Raw genomic sequence first — 13,835 nt, 5'->3', positions numbered from 1 at the left:
CATGTAAGGGGGCCCTTTGCTTCCCCAAATCAGGCCTCAGTTAAGCAGCATGGGGGAAAAGATCTCAGGAGGGGGTAGGAAAGAAACAGGCAGCTGGTGCTCACCCTTGGCATTAGGAAGTCTGCTGTAACCATGGTGCTTCAAAACTTTTCTGTTTGCTATATGAGTGCAATGTTATTTTTACCAGGGCTGTTTCTAGCTATAAAGAAGGAGCAGGAGATGGGACTGCTCACCATCCATGGCGCGGCAGGAGGGGGATTCCCAATTTATCCATTGCTCCCTTGAAGGGAAAAGGTATAAACATACTTCTTGGAAGTACTTTTATTACAAAAGTTATTATTACCCTAAACCTACACGAAATCTACTCAGAAAACTGGAAATGATGACACCTCTGTAAGATTTTAGGGGAGGATCTTGTTACTTTTCTTTAAGAACCCTGTAAGACTCTCTTGGACGTGACTGTAAGGACAGGGACAGCCCAGTAAATCCAGTTGAGAAACTACTGTGACCTGCTAGAATGGATTTCAGAAACAAGGAAGCTGGGGCAACGACAGAAAATAGGTTAAAATGTAAAAAGAACTGGGCTTATGGGTACTGCTCACCCTGTGCGTCGCTGTCCTTTGTTTTAGAAGCTGGACAATAAAAATCAGTTGTTCACACCAGAGTTTTGGGTTCCTCCTTCTGCCCTGTCAAATCTGCACCCCCAGCCCTGCAGGCACCCCCAGCCCACCTTCCCCTGCCTCTCCCGTCTCCCAGGCAGCCCTCATTGCTCCACAGAGCTGCCAGGCTGGTTTCCCTCTCCCGCAGCTGCTTGCTGGTTCCCTCTGTGCCTTCACTGTCTCAGCGACTGGGGAGACTTGCCGAGATCCCTGAATGCTGCTGAAGACAACCACATTCTTGGTTAGTTGCCCAAAGAAATGTGTCAGATCAACAAGAGAGCACACTGTAAGGTTTGCTTTTGCTCCTGGTTACCCTGTGCTGAAGAAGCTGTGAACTACAGGGACCCCATGTGCTGCTCTGGCACATGTTCTATTAGAGAAGGGATAATCTTTCTGGTTATAGAGAGTTGTTTCTTCCCTTTCCCAAAGCTCTGCACCTTGGAAAGAGCAAGAACCACCACTCAATACAGCATTTAAGTATGGCAGTCTATATGCATGATTTGGTAGAGGGGAAAAAAAAAAAAGCAGCAGTGTTTCACATACAGACTGCACACACAGCCCTCGGGGAATGTCCCTTAAAGGGTTATACCTTAAGCATACAGGCAAACCTACAGTCACTGTTAGCTCCTGAAAGCATGTGGAGAACAGGTAAAGGCTGGCCCAGGTCAGCTTTACCTTGAGCATGTCCCAGAACAGACACATAGTCCCACCGAGAGGAATCAACATACAAGCCACACTGCCCAAATCTCCCGGCGCTGCCAGCTCTGACAGTCAGGACTATGCCGGGAAAACAGCACTGAGAGGGAGAAACAAGGACTTGGGAACTATTTTTGGATTTTTCCGTTGACTAGAGAGCACTGTGGCACAGCGTGTGCACTGTGCCTTAGCACATCCTACACAATGGTCAACAACAGCAGCGGAACAAAGCAGCTCGTAAGTGACAGAAATTAACATCTTCAAGCTAAATTCATTGCGTAAACTAGCTTTCTTGGAACTGACTAAAATAAAGGAACAATCCCAGTAAACAGTGGCTCACACATCAAGGAACAATTGAAATAACCCTTGAGTAAGTCCTTCCCTGCTCAGCCCTATTCACCCAAAAGAGGTAAGAACATCTATTCAAGTGATTGTGTTTCACTAGGGAAGAAAACGAAGATGGAGAGAGGACATGGAATGATTTGGTCTGCTGACAGTGAAAGACACACAGCAGTACCTGGAAAATGTATACTTTTATAGCCCTTACGCAAGCAAGGGTTATTAAAGGGGGAGGAGGCACAGCAGCATTACAGTGTCAAAACATTAAGCTACTCAATGCATTTGGACTGAAGTAACTGGGGTTCATGTAAAATATATCACTTATAGATAAAGCTAATCTTGAAATTCAGATGCAGGATGTTCAGCACCTTTTTAGGCATAGGTGTGTATGTTAGGATATAAAAAGAAGCAAACTGTACACAGTATACAAAGAACTTGCATTTGGAGAAGCACTAAGACAGGTTTCAGTGTATCTACCTCATCTCTGTATTAAGTGCTACTTCATTTATTGGAAAAATGTGAAGTAAGGCAAGCCAACATACATACCACTAAAACTTTGCAAAGAGGAAAATAATTTTATTCCAGTGTTAAGTCATAAAACAGTGTGATAAAAATCAGACCTTTAACAATTGCTAAACTTTGTGCAAACACATTAAGAACCTACGTACTTTCCTATTCAGCTATAGACATTCAGTTGAATGCATGAACAGGTGTTTACGATACTACATGCTTACTGTACAGAAGCGTTCTAGAAGAGTCAGAGACCAAGGGTTTTAAGCATGGTTACATTGATAAAGGACTCATCTACCCAAGAACAAATACATTTCTCTATTCTGTGATTCAGACTACTTTGCTAAGACTACTTCAATATCAATTCTTCTCAATCTACAGTGGGAAGCCTAGCAAACCAAACAAGCAAGAAGATGGTTCCTGCATGAATATTTTGATATATCTTTCCATTAGCTATCTGCCAGCAACAGAATACTGCTGATTAAGTTACACAGTTCATCAATAACTAACACATGGTGGGGAAAAAGACAACTGTTCTCTGGAAACCAGTAATATAGACATCCATTCTTTAGATTATAGTCTTATGATGCACAGAGACATTAGGCGCAGAAATGCCATATGCAGTACAATAAAAAACCTTCTTGAATGGACTTGAAGAGAACGAGGTTGTATTATACACACGTGGATGAGTTTTTCCCCACACTGTCCTATGAGGTAGGTACACATCCCACCCATTTCACAGGAGAAGAAGAGGCACCATAGTTCAGCAACTTCGTTACAGTCATATCACAAATGGGACAAGTTCCAATTTCCCAAATAATTCACTAACCCTACCTACCCAGAATCGTTTAAGAGTTGCATAGATTAAAGACCCTGTGTCAACAGGGTAGAGCCACCAGTTACAAAATTCGGGAGGAATTCTCATCACTTCTCCCCTTGCTCTCCCACATAAAAAGAACACCTTAAGGGAAGTGACATGGAAGTAGAAACATGTTTTTAATTCTGAGAAATTTGTATGGAGCTCTTTAAAATGAGATTTGGGTCAAGACTGCTGAAGTGAAAGCCGAGGTAACTGTGGCACAGGCCTTTTTGTACCTTCACTCCACAATGCTGAGTTCACAATGAAGTCAGAGTGTTCTGACATCTCTACCATGTTGTCATGGGCTGTGCACGTTCGTCTGAGCACACAGATCCTGAAGACTCCTCTTTAGGAATGGAATCAAACTGAACCCTGGGGCTGCTCCATCTGTCTATAGCATTCCCTGTGGCGTAGCAGCTGGTAGGTGTCCTCCGGACAAGAACAGCATGGGGGGGACCCAAACCTTTTCAAAGCGACCACGCAACTCTGTGCAAGGAACACCTTTCTTGAACTAGAACACAAGTTTGTAAGAGGTACATCCACACCTCTGCACATCTAGTAAAATCCAGAATAAAATGCACAACAGAACAAGCTCATGAAAGTTTACAGAACTTAAATATTTATTTTTAAACCATTTAAAACCCCCCAAAACATTGAAATAAGCTTCATCTATAAACAGATTTACAAGACTAACAACTACAGAAGCTAAAGGAGCACTACAATTTGTTTCTGTGATGCAGTTACTTTGTAAAGCTTCAGGTCAACTGTATTTACAACTTCTGCTGCTTTTACATTTATAAAAATATTTATTTAATCCATAACATTATTGTTTTCAAAAACTATTTCCAGACTTTTTTCTCAGATATAAATTCTAATCGAATTTCAGTTATATAGCAGATGAAAGTTTTAAACAGAAACTTTTTTTTAAAATTAAAACAAGGAGTTAAAAGTAATTTTTTTACAGTGTAGGCACCATTGAAAATAATTGTCCTTGGCATATCTAACCACCATCTCTCACAAGTGTCCTTTATATAAAAACGATGTAATGGCAACATTTGACTAAAAATGCAGTATTTACTTGCACACCATTACTTTTTCAATATTTGGCAGATATATTTCAGATTCTTTAAAATGACTTTTGTGCAAAAACAAAATGTGCAGGTCTGAACCATAAAATAAACACACCCAGCCTTTATCAAAAATAAATTTACACCAACAGTTCCACAGCTAAGTACTGAAAAACAATCCCAGTTCAAAACTTCAGCATAATATACATACTGGGTTGAAAAAGGGGAAAAAAAACAGAAGAGAAGATATTACCCATCTAGCAGTACCATAAATATATAACTGAAAGCAACTTTATAGTCTTACCTACTTTTTATGAAAAAAAAAAAAAAAAATCACTCCGTACTGCACAGTACTACCTTTTTGTGAAAGAATATCTATAACTCAGTTATTTGCATATTAACTGGTAAATACATATTTAAAATACACTTTCAGAAAATTATAAACAAATTATGTTGATGTACTGTATTTAATGTGTTTAAGAACAAAAATGTGTATAAATATCTTACAGGAGAAACAACACCACCACACAGAACGCTGGTGTTACACTTATACCTGCTTGTGAGGTATGTATCATGCGACGCTCGGCTTCTCTGGCTCCCTTCCACCCAGGCATGTATACTCAGAGGAAAAAAATTAAATTAAGTTAAATTGGACTTCAGGTTTTGTCCATTATTGCCAAAAACCCCACCCCCTCAACTGTATTGCTTTAAATTTTCCTACCATGATGATGTAAGATTGAATTACTACTTCAAAACCTGTTCTAAAAGGTAATACATATACTGTACATCAGGATATACCTGTTGCTACATATCACCTGCAAACTATTGACATATTGCTCTCAAATATATTTAATCATAGAGCTGCCTAAAATACTGTACCAATTTAGAATTATAATAGATACTGTTGCAGGTTTATTTTTCAGGGCACGATAACTATATGCTGGTTGAAGCAGGTGCTACAGCAATACCCTTGCCACTACATTACATGTTTTGAATACGCTTGTGAAAAAGCTATTTTCTCTGAAGCTTGTTAGTGATTTACAAAAGTTTAACTCATGGATACAAAAGACCTGTACATCCCCACGTACAGGAACAAAATAGCATCAAAACATACTGTACTTGCACTTTCTATTAACTAAAGTAATGGTTATTTCTAAAAGCAAAACTGCACCTCAACATTTATCAGATTAAACAGGTGAAACTACAATATTAAAAGTTGTTCTTTACAAAATAATTTCCTGAAAATATAAAACCATGTGCACTGCCACAAAATAGTTGAGTAGGTTCTTTCAAATCCTCAATCACCATCAATATGTTGCAAAGATCCAAAAGGCACAAGGAGCTCATGAGCTAAGCACTGCCAAGCTTGAAGTAGTTTTGGTGGGTTTCACTGGGTCCATACGAAACATCAGTCAATTATGTGAAGTTTCTTAGGATGAGTCATTAACAGAAAATCTACGGATAAAAAAAAGCAATCAAGAATTTTGTTAATTATATTGTTTCAGCTTGGCAAACAGCACATAACTATTTTTGCATCACTGAACTAGTACATGCCTTCATCTCAACAGATCATAGGAAAAAAACCACCAGAAGTGACCTTCTCATGAAAATATTCCCTAACAACTGCAGCACTAGAAGACCAAACAGATACAGTAATAGTTACTATTAGTTTTAGTCTCAAACAGAAGTGTTACGTATAACTACCAAAGCTAAACGTTTAAATCCCTGGAAATAGCAAATCTTTCACTTATCACTAAAGTAGTCAAATTTCCCCAACATATGAAGTTCAGTGTCAATTAACCCTTCCTGTGCATAAGTACTTAATTTAATTTTTTTTTCTTTTAAAAGAAAGCTGCCTTTTTTTTTTTTTTTTTTTTTTTTACAATGCATAAAAAAAAAATCCTTAACTTACTTCTGAAATTTCTCCATAAGTTTCTTCACCATCTTATCTGTGATCCCTGGACACGTTGCTTCTGCCATATTGATGCTTTTCTCAAGTTCCTCAATTGCTTTCTTTCTGCTAGCATTATTTGTGTCCTGCTGTTTGAGCTGAGTAGCAAACCAAAACAGATAAAACTTATCAAACTTATCACACTGGGGCAATACTTCCAAAGAAGTTTTTAAAGTCAAGACTTACCTCAGCAAACACAGGGGTAATTATCATAGTTAAACAACTCAGGGTTTTAACAAGATCCTGATCCTACAAGTTAACAAATAAGGATTACATTAGCATATTCCTATACAACGTATATGCTGCATTTAACACAGCACATGTGATTTTGAAAGTTCAGTGAAATTCAACAAAGCGCTTGAAATACATTACAAAAACAATGAAGGCACAGTACGTCAAATGTTATGTGATGTGGAAACAGATGCCTGATGACACATCTGAAACAATGTCACGTATCGTAGGAAAAACTGAACTGTTTTTCCTTTCTAATGTTATGTAAGTGTTTAAATTCCCACCTCTGTGAACAGATACTGATCTATTAGTATGAGGTATCTTTTGCATTTAAGGCTGACATGGGCATAGGAAGTATCACTAACAATCATCATCTCTTGAACTACAAAAAGATAGTCAGTTCTTATGAAAAGTGAGTAATTACTAAGCTTTATCACTATCTTCCTTAAATTGGCTTCAAAACCTGCACTTAGAAAGAAGAACTCTTCAGACTGTACATACCGTCCCATTCTGCAGCTTCTTTGCATCTGGCTTCTTTCGAACTGTAGTAAAGCTCCACTCAGGATGAGAGTTATTTTCTTTGTTACTGGACTCCCTGAAGAAAAAGGATACCATGTACATAATACTAGCCACAACATAAGGCTAAGCAAGCATAGATAAACCCACATACATAATAAATCTATATGGATTAGTTTCGTATTCCTTAAAATAAGAAGAAAAACACGTATTGAAACATTAACTGAACTTTAAAAACACAACTTCAGAGGCTGAATAAATTGAAATACGATCAAAGCAAACCAAAGATGTTATCTATACATAAAGCTTACCTTCTCCCATGGCATCCCATTTAAAACAGTTATCTGATATCCAGAAAAACAAGAGACTTACAGAATGTATGCTGTTCCACAGGCATTGGGCAAACTTCTTCGTATACCTCAACCTTGCTCTGCAATATTTCTAATTGTGATTCATTGTTTTTGGTATAACCACTAGCCCTAGACTAGGAAATGCACAGCACTTAAACAGAACTGAAATTGAGTTCAGCGAGAAAGATAATGAGCGCATAGCTTGACTTATGCATTAGTCTTTAGGTTCATACAAGGGGTTTTCTTCAAAGAAGCCAATGAAAAACATATAGAACAAAGACATATACAGAAGAGGAATTAATTACACAGAGAAACTGCAACAAACCTACTTTAGTAACATAAAAAAAAAAAAAAGCCCAAAAGAGACTAAACTGAAAATAAACTTACGAATCGGAACCATCGGAATCACTTTCATCACTACTATGTCCCTCTGCTTTCCATCTCTTAAACCTATCAATCAGTTCTGTCAGATATGAAGTCTTCTTGGCATTTTTCATAATGAATTTGTGCTTCAGAAGTTCTTTTGCAGTAGGGCGCTGTAAGAAACACTTAAATATTTAATGTTATGCTAACATTTCATGATTTTAAATGTTAATAGGGGAAATTTAGTAAGACAACTGACTTCTAGAGCTAACTCATATAGTACCAGGAAATTAGTGAAACAGGAAGTCAAGAAAAGCCAGTAATCCACATTTACAAGCGCTCTAAAAATATGATCAAGTCGCACACAGATTATATTGCTTATCCTTCTATACTAGAAGGTACACACCCAGGAAAATGACTAATCAAAATTCTCCAATGCAACATTTCCTTGTAAGCAGAATTCAGACAGAGAGCAAAAGTTCTGCTGGAGAAAGAGATTCAAGTTCTCTCCTGTTAAACCTTCTCTTCTGACAGTATCCTAAGTTTGAGTGCATTTTAGGAAGCTGCCTCTGTCACCATCATTTCTTTCAGCATTCCCCCTCCCCCTTTCAGTATTTTAAACAAAAGAGACTAGGATGGAGACACAGCTATTAAAAAACACCATTAACAGTGGAAAGTATAGTCTCTAAAATTATTTCAATCAATTATGATGCACTACACCAGCAAAATGCTTTGCAAGCATGAGAGAGTGAAAAACAAAACCAAAACATCTATATACACACACATATCTACTCACAAATGTTGGGTCCTTATTCAGACATGCATCAATGAATTCTTTAAAAGGTTTACTGAATTCTCCTAATAAAGTTGGAGGATTGTTTTTCGGAATGAGAAACAGAACTCTCATCGGATGCATATCAGAGTTGGGAGGCTCCCCTTTGGCTAGTTCAATAGCAGTGATTCCCAATGACCAGATGTCAGCCTGAGAAAGGGAGAAGTTAATTTTAGTACAAAATTAAGGGCTATCGCGACTAAGTAATAACTGAAACTGCATCTATATAATAAAATTAATTTTGGTCTAAGTAGATAATGCACAAAGATGCCTTTCTAATACTTGAAGGCTATAATTCCCAAAGACCTGGCTGCCTCAATCAGTCTTTACTGACTTTGACAAACATCTACAACACCACTTTTGTTGCACACTTTTGTCACTGTTGTAACACTGTCAGCAAGTTAAACGTGCACCTAAAGACACATGCTTTTGGAAAAAGCTTCAGAAACATTAATCTTGATTCTTTTTTTCTATATGATGAACTACAAACTGCCACAAATTTCCTATGTCTAATTCAGTTTTTGTTTAGATAGCAAAGCTGCATGCTGATGTTACTTTTTAAACTGTAGAGGCACTGAGGTATCCAACCTTGTTTGACGCCTTACTCTAAAGAAACAAGGCAGAGAGTTGAATCAAATCCAGCAGGTGATCACTTAATTTCTTTCCTAACAGACCGCTTGATGAATTTAGCTAGAAAGTTATCAACAACAACTAGTTAGACCTGAAACACCAAGTTCACAGTGTAAGTTTCTGAAGAATAATGAAGTGGTATTTATTTTAGCTGAAGGTAAGCATTATAAACAAATTCTGTCTTTGTATCAAAATACTTATGAACTATAAAATTCTTTTCCGATTTCGAGAGTTTTCCAAAGTAGTATATATTATTTGCATCTTTTTAGATGAGCTACAATAGCTATTAATGTCACTAAAGGTGTTTCTCATTAAAAAGTGGCTGGCAATGGTTGACGATACTTGGCACAGAAGTCATAAACCAAAGTTGCCCATAGAGTAAACAACGGTTACAATTTGCATCTCTCCAATATTCCTTTCCTATTCACAAGAACTAAAATATCTGTATTTAATATTGAAGAATTAAAGTAGCTCATTGTTTATTACTGAAATATCATAACCAACAATTTGTATATTGGAGCAGAATGTTTTGAAAGAAGAGATGGGGCTTGTAAATCTCTGCCATGACAAAAATGTATGGATTCCTATTTTATTTTCTGTAATTTTGAAGTAGGGAGAGAAGGAGAAAGGTTAAAATTCAGTCCAGATGCCAAAATATTCATCAGTCTAGAAATTGAAGTGTACCCTGTCCAAAACCCTTCATCTGTCCTACCAAAGGCTTGCATCTTCTGCGCTTTCCCACCAGACTTTTGGCATAGAAAGAAAAGGGAGAGGGCATTGCTCTTGCAACATACTGAGGAGATACGGAAGGCAAAAGATTAGGTTGCTGGCAGAGAGTAAATAAGGGGTGGTACAGCTGATTTATTCACAGGGCAAGCAGAAGAGGAATTATTCTCACTTCGACTGGACAACATGCATTTTTAAAGCAGGGTAGAGTGCTTTTCCAAAACGCCCTAGGGAGCACATTACAGTTGCGACACTGAAACCCTAAACATGAGAACTACAACTGCATGCACATGCTCCTTCTTATTCAGCAAGAACCCTTGTGGTATGTACACAAATTCCTTCAAGTCTGAATGATCCTGGGAAAGTCTCCTGGAGTGTGAGTATCTTCAGGACATCTCAGTTATTCAACAGTCGTCTTTATGTGCACATGACAAGTACAATTACATGTTTACTATTTGAGAAAAACAAGTATGAAATTATTACTTTGCATATACCAAGATTTTTAGATTTCTTGCTCCTATTTAAGGTTGCATCTACAGAGTGTCAAAAGTCCAATGCTAGCACCGGAGCACACTGCCATTTCACTAACCACACGCTCTAGGTCATCTTGTGGGCATACACATGGGAGAAGAGGGGACCGTTCCCTCCTTACCGTCATTTCTAGCAGCAGTTCCCAACCCTCAGAAAAACATGGAGGAGGTCTGCTTTTCTACTGCTAGTTCACATAGGGAAACTCTCCTTTGCAATTAGTCATCCATCAACAGCTCCCATGAAAAAAAAATGTACAAAGTACCATAATGCTACCACAATACTACCACAGCTACCCATCCTGTAGTTCCAAGTCACTTCTTTCCTTCTCAAGATCAGTCACCTGTGTTAAAATCTTCAGCATTACACAGGTCCTCAGAAATACCGTTAAAGAAGTTATATCCAGAGCTGTTTATAAGAATCTGAGAAGAGAGTAAAATTTCAGCCATCATCTTGGCTTTAAATAAGCCGATAACTTCTGGTGGCATTCTAATTTGTGAGAGCTTTCATAGAATCATAGAATCATAAAGGTTGGAAAAGACCTCTAAGATCATTGAGTCCAACTGTCAACCCAACACCACCATGCCCACTAAACCATGTCCCTAAGCAACTCATCTACGCGTCTTTTATATACCTCCAGGGATGGGGACTCAACCACTTCCCTGGGCAGCCTGTTCCAATGTTTAACCACTCTTCCAGTGAAGAAATTTTTCCTCACATCCAATCTAAACCTCCCCTGGCACAACTTGAGGCCATTTCCTCTCGTCCCATCGCTTGTTACTTGGGAGAAGAGACCGACACCCACCTCGCTACAACCTCCTTTCAGGCAGTTGTAGAGAGCGATGAGGTCTCCCCTCAGCCTCCTTTTCTCCAGGCTAAACAACCCCAGTTCCCTCAGCCGCTCCTCAGAAGACTTGTTCTCCAGACCCCTCACCAGCCTCGTTGCCCTTCTCTGGACACGCTCCAGCACCTCAATGTCCTTCTTGTAGTGAGGGGCCCAAAACTGAACACAGTATTCGAGGTGCGGCCTCACCAGGGCCGAGTACAGGGGCACGATCGCTTCCCTGCTCCTGCTGGCCACACTATTTCTGATACAGGCCAGGATGCCATTGGCCTTCTTGGCCGCCTGGGCACACTGCCGGCTCATGTTCAGCTGGCTGTCGACCAACACCCCCAGGTCCTTTTCCGACAGCTTTATTACTGTTTGAAATGGGAAACACTGAATTGAAATTAAAATCAAATCAACCAACCAACCTGCAACACTGAAAGCACTGAGGCAGTTTCTCTGAAAAAATCTTAACATGAAAGCATCAGTTTACTTGGTGAGTTTACATGGGTCTTGCATGTGAGTACAGTGACATGCAACTCCTGTATAAAAACAATGTAATTGTACTTTTAATTTTATTATTTGAAACCCTGTAATTTGCAATTATTTTTTCCTCCATACTGATAAAGCTAAAAAGACAAAAACCAAAGTCATTTCTGTTGGATCTGCAGATAGAAAGAAAAGGTATTCTACTCTCATACTTACTTTTGAATCATATGCTGACTGCTGAATAACTTCAGGGGCCATCCAAAATGGAGTTCCAACAAAGGTATTCCTCTTAATTTGCGTGTCTGTCAGCTGCCCAGCAACTCCAAAATCAGCAAGCTTAACATCGCCTTGTTCTGATAACAAGACATTGGCAGCTGCCAAGGGGAAATAATATAATATCTGATTTAGAATACTGCTCTTATGAATTTTAAGGGCTTTAACAACATAACGTTTAAAATGTTACGCACCTTTTATATCCCTGTGAATTTTCTTCTCCGAGTGTAGGTAGTCAAGACCTTTCAAGATTTCCTTTAGCATGGTAGCAATCTGGAACTCATCAAATGGGCCAGCACGCAGCTTTAGAGAAAAGACACATTAAAATAATTTTAGTCTTGTGTCTGATTTTTGCCTTGTTATTGATTTAATTAAATCTTAAACTTGAAAGATTTTTTTTAAAGTAAAGAACTAACAGAATTCATAAGATATTCAATGAAGTATGTTAACATTATATCAGAAATAGGTGCCATTGGAATAGTCATCTTCACATCTCCTCTACTGATAATACATTGAAAATGCTGTTACTGTGGGCACTCCCCACAGCACACAGTGCACATGAAAAGCTAGAACTAACTTTCCACAAAGTTATAGTTTCCTATAGACAGCAAACACAGCAGACTGAATTTTGCATTTTAGATTAAGTGAATTAAGAAACTCAGTTTATTTCAAGATAAATTAGTCTATTGACTGTTGTTTTTAAATTTATGATGCATTTTTTTCTTGTTCGAGCATTTTTGATTCCATGCTTGCTTTTGCATCAGGAACATAACGTGCTACTATAAAGCTGCTAGTATGGAATAAGTGTAAACTTTGCACATTAGAAAGATATGTAAATAATTAAGGTGGGTGATTCTGCTATAAAAAAATACTAACAACACAGCACTGAAACAGAGAATACCATGAAATTATGGTATGGCAAAGCGAGGCAAACTTAAAGTTTTCTTCTTCTAAAGGTTCAGTGGTTTCAGCTGTCACTAGTAAAACTACTTCACTATTTCTGACACTACAGAAGACTATCAATTACTCAAAAGTGTTAAAGAGTAAGTATCTCACAGCCCCTTTCTCAAAAAGACTAAGTTCCACAACTACGAACTACTACATGCTACACAATTACTATGCTTTTGCATTCCCGTAGCTGAGTTGATGTGATGTAATTTCATAAAGAAGTTTAAATAGATTTGTGAAGTTAAGCATATACTTCAACTCTTGCAGGCAGGACCACTGTTAGCAAATATAATAATATATATATATTGCTATATAATTAACACCATTCTGTAATAATGAAGACATGATATTTTTCCTTCAGAATCACACAAACAAAGACTGAGTTGTACTATCTTACAGGAAAGGGTGGGTCTAAGCTTTACAGCTGAGACAGAGCTGTACTGAAAGTATAGGGAAACCACATCCACACACAGTGGACTGTGCTCTTGTACTCGCTAAGCTACATCCTTCATGAATGCTACACTATCTTAAGTAAAAGGCACTTTCATGCTTAACTGAAAACACCTAAAATGGAAAACCCAACACCTTTTAACCAGTTAAAATTAACTGTACTCTGTGGGCACACACTTCATTCATTCCTGAGACACAATCTCAAAGGAAACATTTTTTACTGAAGTGTAATGAATATTCCACTTGTGGGGGGGATGACACGTAGGGGACAGATGACCCAAAAACCCACCACATATGGCAAGAACAGTACTTCTCCTCATACTAAAATAAAAAAATAAAAAAATTGCCTTACATTTGACTGAGAACAAATGGATGCTTCCTAATGTTTAGAGACATTTAGAAACAGGAAAAACAAAACAAAAAAACCCCAACATCAACTCAATGTAACAGAACTACCATTCAAATTCACACTTTTTGGAGCATTACAATATAGCAGTGATATAGTATCAGCTGCCTCCAGGGACCAGATTTTATAAAGAGATATGAAGGCACAATGAAATAAGGTTCACTAGTACTTATAAAGCAAAAAAAT

The 13,835-nt window shown here is 38.1% G+C and overlaps 1 protein-coding gene across 1 annotated transcript in view; it reads right to left on the bottom strand.

Moving 5' to 3' along the window:
- Nucleotides 1-3,661: 3,661 nt before the first annotated feature.
- STK26 (serine/threonine kinase 26) overlaps nucleotides 3,662-13,835 on the bottom strand; it is a 32,929-nt gene continuing 22,755 nt past the window's right edge. The window contains exons 4-11 of the mRNA XM_076346904.1: nucleotides 12,040-12,148; nucleotides 11,789-11,946; nucleotides 8,338-8,523; nucleotides 7,566-7,714; nucleotides 6,814-6,907; nucleotides 6,268-6,330; nucleotides 6,043-6,179; nucleotides 3,662-5,585 (exon numbers count right to left, since the gene is read on the bottom strand). Coding sequence (XP_076203019.1) covers nucleotides 5,561-5,585; nucleotides 6,043-6,179; nucleotides 6,268-6,330; nucleotides 6,814-6,907; nucleotides 7,566-7,714; nucleotides 8,338-8,523; nucleotides 11,789-11,946; nucleotides 12,040-12,148 — 921 coding nt within the window. The 3' untranslated portion in view covers nucleotides 3,662-5,560. The remainder of the gene's footprint in view (nucleotides 5,586-6,042; nucleotides 6,180-6,267; nucleotides 6,331-6,813; nucleotides 6,908-7,565; nucleotides 7,715-8,337; nucleotides 8,524-11,788; nucleotides 11,947-12,039; nucleotides 12,149-13,835) is intronic.

This window comes from Aptenodytes patagonicus, chromosome 9 (genome assembly GCF_965638725.1).
Source record: "Aptenodytes patagonicus chromosome 9, bAptPat1.pri.cur, whole genome shotgun sequence".
NCBI classification, from domain to species: Eukaryota; Metazoa; Chordata; class Aves; order Sphenisciformes; family Spheniscidae; genus Aptenodytes; species Aptenodytes patagonicus.
This window is presented reverse-complemented; position numbering and strand designations above follow the sequence as displayed.